Genomic DNA, 10,068 nt, shown 5'->3' on the forward strand with positions numbered 1-10,068 from the left:
GATGTAAAAGCACAGGTCCAGACAAGCACTTCCAAGGCTCTCTGGTGTAGGTACATACTTATTTTAGGAACAGGCAAATCCTGGCAACATCATTTCCTTTGGGGGATTTTAGCTGTTGCATCGCTATTATACGTTAAGTTTTTCTTTTTCAGTCTTCCCGACTTCAGAATATCCTCAAAGACACAGGGGAACCTTCAAGAGGTTAATTTTCTTCTGTTGACTCTGTAGAAACTTGTAAATTAAACTGGTTGAACACCAATTATTAGTCATCAGTGCTGCAGGATGTCGTTTTTCACCATATGCTGTAAGGACAGTGAAATAACCATGAGCATTCTAATCACTTTTACGACGTCTACCAAATCGCTCCAGCAGAGCCTTCCATATGCTGCCTGGGATTGTCTGGTGCTTGCTTATGAGAGCCTGGATGGCCATTTTTGTCTGAAAGAGAAGAGAAAGTTGCCTTTACAGACCTGCTTATTCAAGGAAGAACCGTAGAGTCACTGACTTCTCAGAGGTTCAGGAGGTGCTGGGAAATTCACGTATAACATCTGCTTTAAGAAAAAAGTTGTCTTCTGCATCAGCTGGTTGTCCTGCTGACACTTTCCTCGCAAAGGAAAGGAGTAAAGCCATTGATTGCAGTTTGGATAGGGTCAAATTACTATTTATCAAACCTGGGCATTACTAAGTCAAAGTAGCCTTTAACACATCCAGAGATTAAGTTTGTGCAATCTCCATTGCTGAAGGTTTTCATCAAAAGCGCTGGATAAAGCCGGTCTGACCTCATCTGATCTCATAGCTGACCTTGCTGGGACCAGGAATTTGGAGCAGGGACCTCCATCTGTCCTTCCCAATATGAATTCTTCAGTAACTCCATCACAGACAGCAAGCACGGAGTAAGAGAATCTGTATCTACATCTGGCTTCCTTTTTATTCTACGTGACATTCAAGAGCAAGTTTGTGAAGATAATGCATAAAACGCTCTTGTATTTCTACTCGGGATACAAAATTATCTCCCCTAGTTTTTCCTAATGCATTTAAACTTGAGATATGGGTAGCCACGTACTCTGGTGATCCACCCCAGAGTGCTGGCAGAGCATCACTGGGAATGTACGGAAAGAACAGCCAAGCCTTTCCCAACAGATTCATGTCCTGACTCCTCTCCAGGGGAGGATCAGGTAGAGGTCAGCCAGGCCACCGCTCATCTCAAACCCCGCTTAAGTTGTGCTCTTTTAATTAATCCGAGTCTTAGAAGACCTAACCCTATCCCGCTGAGGCGGGTGGTCAAAGGCAAATCAATGTCATGGGGAATGTCCCTTTCCGTGTTGCAGGTTCCCCCAGAATACAGGAATATCAGTAACCCTAAGGGCAGCCTGAGCACGAACACTGCTTGCATCCTCCTCATCCTGCTAAGACCAAACTCCACAGCTTGCTGGGGCAGTTCCCCCCTTACAGACTGAACTCGTTTTTCTGGTTTCACCGCTGTGAAGTCCTGAACAATCTGCAGTAGATCCTTAAAGCAAAGGAAAAAAAGAAAAAAAGGAAAAAAGAGGAAGAAAAGCTGCCCTTCTGGCACCTTTGGGGGGCAGCATGGTGGTTTTTACAGCAGTGAAGTGTTTTGATCTGACTATTCCCAGGCCACAGCAGATTTTTCTGACATGAAGCCCTCCTTTCACCTTCTATGAAAAATTTTTAAGAGTGCCTTTTCTGAAGAGATTAGTATTTTGAGAAATGCCTACACCTTGGATCTAGAATCTAAAATTCTCCACTGGTGGCACCAAGCTGTAGGTACTCAAAATAATTTTCTACTTTGAATGCAAATTATTTTTTTAACATTCCCCTTTGGACAATGAGACTGAAGCTCTTGTGAAACTCCATTTCTGGAGCACTCTGTTATTCAGAGAAGCTTCTCAAAGGTATTTGTTACATACACAATTTGTTTTCCTTGTCACTGAAAACTGAACTTAAAACATCATTTACATCATTTCAGTAACCAAAGTTATCAAAGAAACAAAGTCAGCATCCCAAGAAGACAGAGCTCACACCTTCTGAAAGGATGAGGCCAGCCCAATGTCCGCACTTGTAGGTATCTGTATATTAAATAATACTAGAGCTCAACTGCCCGCTGCTTCAACAAGCTGCTAAAAGTGTATTTGTCTCTACTCAAGCACACAAAATACTAGTTTCAAGTGCATATAGAGGAAAAAGTGAGTAGTTCAATATTGGAAGAAGAGCTAACTTACCTTTTCAACTAATTCCTCGGCGGTTATATTGGGATCGTAAGGGATCGGCTCCCCAATGTAAGTGCGAAATTTAACTGGAAATCCTCCGTATGGAGGAGTAAGCGGCAAGCGAGTGCTTTCATACAACTGCCTCAAAAACCCTGGAATCATTTAACAGAGGAAAAAGTGAGGTTATAGTCACAGAACACACCATCCAAACTTGAAATCTGATTAACACGGAAAACTTCTTAAAAATGCATGTTTCATCTGACAGTCAAGAAGAAATTGCAGCGTTTAGGTAACTGTCCACAAAAACAAAGCCTGGCAGACTGAACGGATCACCGAAGTAAGACCATCAGAGAACAAAATCACTCAGCACAAACCAGTTAGTTATACATAAGCTATTTCCACATCTGAGAAACCTCTGACCCACGGCAAGCGTGTTAGAGAACCAAAGGAAGCAGAAGTCTGAAAAGCAAAATCTAAGAGAAAGGTGAGAGAAATCTGGGAGAAAAGTGGAGAAAACATTCTGAATACTTGAAATATATTTTAAAGGTCTTACTTCTTTCTTTAAACATCCTATAGCTTTCCCGGACATTTTGAGTGTACATTGGAATGATGGGCTACAGAATGACAAAAAAAATCAAAAAGGTAGAAATGTTACACCAGGTTTGGATTTATCTTTTAGCAGCTGTTAACGCTGCTAAGAAAATCACTTGAATGCAGAGAATAACGACCAGTAATTCAGAAAACAAGGAATCTCGTTATAAAAAAATCCTCCAGAATAGAAATAAAATAAAAGCAGCACATAAACCACAACTTTTGAAAGGCTACATAACAAGACAGAGAGGTAGAAACAGGACTCCCACCTAAAACTACTTTATCCATTGGGTAAATGCCCCTAAATTTATTCTAGTGTTTAGTTTTCTCCCCACAACATTTCGGAAAAGATGAATTTATGAAGAAACATTAACCTGAAGCATGCATTTTGCAACCCTGGCTACCCTGTACTAGGAGCTTACAGTCCCAGAGACCGTATCAAAGAAACGGTCTCACACGTGGAATTAGATGGAAGAAGACAGAGCCAGTGGTGGAAGTCTGTGTCACCGTCCGTCCGTAGAACTCATTCTGCTAGTTCTGGTACCACTGACCAAATGCCTGTTTCCAATGGGAGAGTATTAGGCCGCGCTTCTGTTTAGTTTTGGTCAAAAGGAATGTGGCTTAGGAATTCTACCATGTTCCATGATGTGAAGGAAAGCATCACACAGTGAGAGAAATGGAAAAACTGCTTCAAAAGTGCAGACATGATTCAAACTCAGGCACTGATGTAGACACACCTTGTGTTAGTCCGTGCAAGCTTCCACAACCATGAAGAAAATGAAGAACAAAGTTCTGCACCCTCCCAGAATAAATGATAAAGAAAGACAAGGATCATCCATTAAAGAGCTATAAGACAACGCCTGGGTATGTACAAGTGAGAGAAGGATAGAAGTCTAGTAGGATGAGAACAAAGGATGAAACCTTACAGCACTATGGAGAAGGACCACAGTGAAGATTCCTGAGCCACAGGACAAGAAATGGGATGCCTGCATGACAGAACTGTGGACACAGAACCGCAGAGATGGATGCCTCCAACAGTCGGGAGAAAGCTACACGGTTCCACAAAACCCCGCTCCCTGCGGATGAATGTGCTCGAGGAAAGTGGTGGGAAAAGGGAAAGAAATCTCTACTCTCCAGCCTTTCCTTGTGTGGAAGATTGTGCAACCAACACTCCTCAGCTGTGTTCTATAACAAAGCACGTACGCAGTACCATGAAGTGGGGTTGGTAACATGCAACACTGACCACTTTTGCCTCTAGGGCGACCTGCGCGAAGCCTTTTCGGTTTCCCCACAGGAGCTGGTAGCTTTCGTCACTGAACAGCGCTTCTCTAACTCCCCCTGGTGAGATGGACACCAAGTATCCATTCTTCAGGGCAAGGAGACACTCCTCCCTTGAACCCAGCATCACACCCGACACGTCCAATAATAATTTAAGTCCTGCAATAAGTAAGTAGCAAATACGTATTATTATTATAACAACATATCACAAATCCTGCTGGCATGTAGGAACAAGATTACAGCTAAATGGAAATCTAATAATTATGTATTTACACTAAGGCAAATTTGTACGAAGGTAGTAAAGCACCTGCAGAATAAATATTGGCAAAAGGACAAATACATGACGGTGTTTTTGCCCAGATGTTATGGGGATGAACCAGCTTATCAGAAGCATCTCAATAAACTAAGGCCTCCACACACTGTTTTCCGTCATCGAAACGCCAGCCGTGCAACCGAAACTTGCATCAGAGCTAGAAATCGGAAAATAAACATCTCTTCCTTCCCCCTCCTCCTTAAATCTTTAAGTACGGAAAAAAATATTTCAGTACAGTAAAGATTATGACAAAAATAAATACCTGACGAGCAACCATTTGTAGTGTTCTTTTACAACGTGATATTTAACATTTTCAGAATTGAGGTTTTGGGTTGTTAAATGGAGTGTTTTGTGGTTACACTGCAAACCGCGTGGCTCCAGTCGGACTGCTGGTGACTCCCAAGGTGCCAGGCTGGCAGAAGGTAGCAGGGCAGTTTCAGCACTGCCTGAACAGTTGGGCGAATCTCCTTTGTTTCCGTAACTGGGATTTCTCCAGAAGACAGACTGAGAAGCACAGCAGCACTCTGTGCTTTCTGATACCACCCTCACATTTTAAATCAGTGTGAAATGAGTCTTCAAATTCACTGATCCGACAGCATGGTTTGAAGAGAAGTTGTTATATTAATAGATGTCAACAACAGCAATGGTCTGCCAGAACTGCGACTCTGACGCAGGTCTGCAACAGAAGCTTCAGAAGACAGTGGAAAACACAGCGCTCCATCTTGCAATTAAATTGTATTTAATCTTATTCAAGGCATCGTCTTTGATAGATCTTTCTGTCAAGGGCAGACGGTGACTTTGTTTAGTCCCTTCGTGAACTCATACGTATTCCTGTTGTATCCTGCAGCCAGGAAGGCCACGTCCCTACTAAGTGAACTGGCGCTTCTTCTGCTTGGCTTTAAAAGCTTTGCTTGTTAAGCATCACAAGAACATATTATCACTTCTCATTCCCCTTTTCCAGGTCACACAGAATTTTATATCCCTCAGTCATGCAAGACTTTGGTCCTATGTACTCGCTCTTCAGGCCTCTGATCATCCTTCTCCTTTTTTTTTTTTTTTGCACCTTTAGTACTCGAGATGTGAGCACCACATGCATTTTGAGTACATAACGATATTTTCTGTTTCTTCCTTTTTATGATAAGCCTAAAATTCTGTTTGCCTTTCGGTGATTGCTGAGGCTCAAGCCAACATATTCCTGAAGTCATCTAGGAAATGTAAACCCTATTCACAGGTTTATGTGTCTAGGCTTGTTTTTCTTCCCTTCTGCGCTGCATTATAACCGATAGTGAGTTTAATCTGCCTTTTAATCGGCGATGATTCCTTACTGGTAGATAACTGCACTCTCTGGGTGGGCTTTTACTGCCTTGAAACAAGATGGTCCGTACAAAGCTTTGTCACCTCGCTACTGATCTGGATCGTGATTATTCTGAACAACACAGGCACCAGCACCGATCTCTGTTGGTATTCCTGGTGAACTCTCCTTCTTTATGAAAATGAGCTATTTACCTCTACCCTTTATTTCCTACTTTTGACACAGTTATTTGTTCACCAGAAGACTCCTCCCGTAACTGTAATTAATCCCAACAGATTGAGGTTCAGCATATGCTCATGTGCATCCTTCAAAGTACCAGTCTGTGAAGTGCAACATTTCTCTGCAAAAAGCAGGTAAGTATCGAAGAGCGAGAGAAGGTCAGGGAGAAGTTTTACTCAGTCCATTACTTTAAGCCACATTTTCTACTAATGCAGCAAATGGGGAGGCCTAATCTCCATCATTTGTGGTCTTTTTTTTTTTTTACCAGATGCCTTTCTGGTTGCCTTTTTATAGGTTGACCATCTGTTCCTCTAGCATGAACATAACTTGAGCAATATGTTATGTACACATTAGTAGTCCAGATATTGCACAGCTGAGAGTGTTGCTTGGTCCTGACAATAGTTTGCTATATATTTGCAATAAAAATCTGTGCTACGGACGCTTCAGTTTGAAACAGTGCCCATATAGCTGGTGTAAAGGTGCCTTTAAATAATCTCCCTGCTGTTCCTTCTGGATGCTCCTTCTTCATGCCTTGTTCATCTGAAAATGAATGAGGTGTGCTTCCTTGTATCGTCTCCTTTTCACAAGGAATTCTTTCTTTCTTAGTCTACAATGTGTCGAATGCGCTGTGGTGGTCAGTGTTACAGAGGTCTCCTTGACAGTAAAATCCTCAAAGAAGTTTTGTGTCCGACTTCAGGCCTTGATCCAAAGACAGATTTGATATCGCCCGTCACTGCAACAGCTACTCAGTGTAGAGGGCAAGTAGGCAACTGGTATCCTACCGTTTCCTGGGCTCCTCTGCACTCATAGGCCATTGCTGAGCAGCCAGCACTAGGGCAATACTATAGTTCTACCCTACACTGTCCGCTGAGGCACGACATTTCATCCCAAAGAACGTCTACTTCTTGGTTTTGGAGGGTCTATCAGTGTTTTTATGACCTTTCACTTAAAAGACAGGGTATGCTCCCCTGTTTGCCCTTCTGCATCTACCAGCTTTTAGTTTCAAAGTCTAAAAGCAGTTTTTGAGTCTAAAAGTCCACTTGAAAGTGTAATAAATGTAAATGTCACCAAACCCAGCAACAGCTTGAGTGAATCCAGGATGTTTAAATGCAAGAGAACGTGTTCTTACCTGGTAAGCGAAAGACAAAATGATCAGCTACTGACAGACAAAGTCTTTTCTTCCAGAGAAACAGCCTGGACAAAAAGTAAAGGTAGTCTATAGGAATAGCTCCATGGTAATACACAACAATGCCCGGTCCTTCTGGCAGGTTTTCCACGCCGTGAAGCTCGTAACCTGTTGGGATGAAAAGCAACACACTGACAATCATAGCTGTGACCCATGTGGCAATCTGAAGAAAACTGTTTACTGTCCTTTCTTAAATGACTGTCAGAGAGTTGTGAAAGCCTCTGCAGTAGCTTTTAAAAGACTTAAGTTCTGGATGGAACTTTTGGTTGACAGCAAAGAGAAAATCCCTCAGCCACCACAGGTTATCAATGGACTGATTTGTTGGTCAGTCTAATCACTGGATCAGACCTGAACCCAACATTTTGTCCTGTGAGGGGACTAAGCTATTTCCCATTAGGAACTTTTCCAGTCCAAAGTACAACAGTTCTTTTAAAAACTGCTCTACTGGTGTGAAACTGCTTCATCACCAGAACGAGAGGCAAACGAGCAGTCAGGACACTTACCTGAAATGCAGAAGTATGAATCTCCACTCCACATTAGGAGAATTAAAAGTTTGGGATTTTACATAATAAAAAAGTTTCTTTGGTTGAGATTAAGTTCAAACCAGAACCTGTGCGAATCCCAAAGAGAGGTTCTCTCCAGGAGTTAAATGCATTAATTCCACAGTGAATTTCCTCATGGACATGGACTTCTGCAAATCTCTGTCCAAACTCTTCCTGCATTTGATTTAGGGTTTAGGTGGAGCCAAAGGAGAAAGCTTGGTGTCCTGGTTTGAGACACCTGGGAAAACCACAGCTTCTGCCAACTAAGTGCTCTGTCCCACCCCATCTGCCTTCATCTCCATCCCTGCTACAGCTCCCCTCATGAGCAGTTCGGGGAGGATGGGGATGGAGCAGGCAGAGTCCCAGGAAGAGGTGGAGGAAGTTTTACACTGCAGGAAAAAGCTGTGAGGAAGGATAATAACATAGATAACAACCTGTTACTCTTCCTCCTCAGGGCAGCAGTGTCTTGCTGCTAGCCTTAAACCACCTCTGTGGGAAGAGCAAGAGCTTAGCATGCAGCTGAGGATCTTCCTAGAGTGTGTTCAAAGTATTTGAAGGTTGAGTGTAATGAAACTGAAAAGTCAGATTGCTTTTAAACTCTGCCACAGTACAAACTGAAATGTGGTATCTAATTATTTCTTTGCCCATATAGGTCTTGAAATTATTTTTTACTATTGTAACACAAAGTAATTTTTGCCAACTGAAAACACACTAATTTTATTGTTGTGTTTCGGTCATTTATTAAGTGGGTTTTAAGCAGTGCCTAAGGTAAAAAATAAATCACACATGTCTCTTGCAGTTAGGTTACTAGAACTGCCATTACCTCTGCACTTCACTCTGATACCATACACAGAGAAGCTCACCTGCGTATGCATTTAAGAGACATTTACTCTATGTAAATTAATTTTCTCCCTTTCATTCTGCTTATTCTATATTGCAGTCAGTCTTTATGGCAGAAACTTTTGGGTTAGCTGCCATACAAAGTATAATAAATGGCATTTATTTGCATCCATTTGTAATTCAAAGCTTCAGACACGCCATGCCATACTTACCATGCCATATTCTTGCATATATATCCCAAAAGCTTGCTATGGTTTTCCTTGCCCTATCCCAATCATCACTCAAGGGATCTGCTTTTACCTCAGCATTCCTCTTATACATTAAAAGCAAAATATTACTAAGGTAAATGAAGAAGATGATTATTAAAGGAACTATAAAAAAAAATAATATGACACTCATTGTCAGTAAGACAATGACCACATGGAAAAAGTACTTCTTCAGGTATTCCAAGACAACCCATTCTTCCAGGACATAGGCAAGGCAGCTTAGGTCGGTCATCGGGATCTGTCCTGAAGCGCAGGATTCTTTTCTACCAATCATGCCCTGCATGGAGGAGGAAAAAAAACAAAACAAAATCAGCTCTGATTTCCCTAATTGTGCCGTGTCAGCAGTGTTAGCCAAGCAGGCTGCTACCGGGGGTCTGGGCTCTCCCAGTCCTCTGCAGGGAGTCCAGCCTGGGCTTCTCGTCTCTCTCAGTTTGGCAGCAGCTGGCAGCGAGGGGAATGAACAGCGGAGTGAACAGAAGGGCCAGCAAGCAAAACCTGAGCAGCCGTGGCTCCTCCCGAGCCATGGAGGTGCCTGGTAGCACTGGGAAAAGCAGCTCTTTGCCCCTCATCCACACAACCATGCCAACACACCCTTCCTTCAGATTCTCCAGCCCTGGCAAAGGCCAAGGGGGCTGCGTGGCCCTAGTGATCCGTTCGCCACGTGCAGCTCCCCCGTCAGCCTATTCCTAAGAAGACCCGGCCTGCCTGACAGCAGGTAGTGCCTTCTCTGCCATGCAAGAGCACTCCAGGCTGGTTTGAAGAGTCTCGAGCACTGGCCAGAGATTTAAGCATTGCAACCCGGTTCAGTAATCCGTAACTGAATACAGCTTTTACCTGCCTCAATCAGGTTACTTGTTCAACCAGTAAATTCTGCTGCTCCAACATCAGAACAAGTACCTGCAAGAAACAAATTGCAACAGTCAGCGCCAAGATCATAAAGTGCAGCAAGTCCAGGCTTCTCTGACGTTACATCTTCACCTATGTACGCGCATGAACACTACCCGCTCCACGTTCGGTTTTCTCTTTGAGTAGAGTAGAGGGGTGGCCTGGTGTAAAGCAGAGCTCTGCTCAGAATTACTGGCAACAAGGAGTGCAGCCAACAGCAGAAGCAAGGAGCCGCGATGAACAGGCAGCAGACTCTAACGCACAGTAAGGCACGCGAGCCCCACGGCAAGCCCTGGCCATGAGTAGCTGGAGCAGCTCTAAACTGGGTTTCACATGCGCCCATCAAAGCTGTCCTGATCTCAAACCCTTTGAACTCATCTTGGGCACCAAAAAGGACTGTCGGGGTTT

At 43.2% G+C, this 10,068-nt stretch overlaps 1 protein-coding gene across 1 annotated transcript; it reads right to left on the minus strand.

Moving 5' to 3' along the window:
- Positions 1–333: 333 nt before the first annotated feature.
- LOC104496005 (transmembrane protein 68-like) lies at positions 334–9,050 on the minus strand. Its single transcript, XM_010139061.1, has 6 exons — positions 8,722–9,050; positions 7,071–7,235; positions 4,063–4,256; positions 2,782–2,842; positions 2,241–2,380; positions 334–438 (listed from the first exon to the last, which is right to left on the minus strand). The coding sequence occupies exons 1-6, from the start codon at positions 9,047–9,049 to the stop codon at positions 334–336; spliced, it is 993 nt and encodes a 330-aa protein (XP_010137363.1). The 5' UTR covers position 9,050.
- Between the last annotated feature and the right edge of the window lie 1,018 nt (positions 9,051–10,068).

The sequence above is a fragment of the Buceros rhinoceros genome, unplaced genomic scaffold, assembly GCF_000710305.1.
Source record: "Buceros rhinoceros silvestris isolate BGI_N320 unplaced genomic scaffold, ASM71030v1 scaffold29086, whole genome shotgun sequence".
Lineage (NCBI taxonomy): Eukaryota > Metazoa > Chordata > Aves > Bucerotiformes > Bucerotidae > Buceros > Buceros rhinoceros.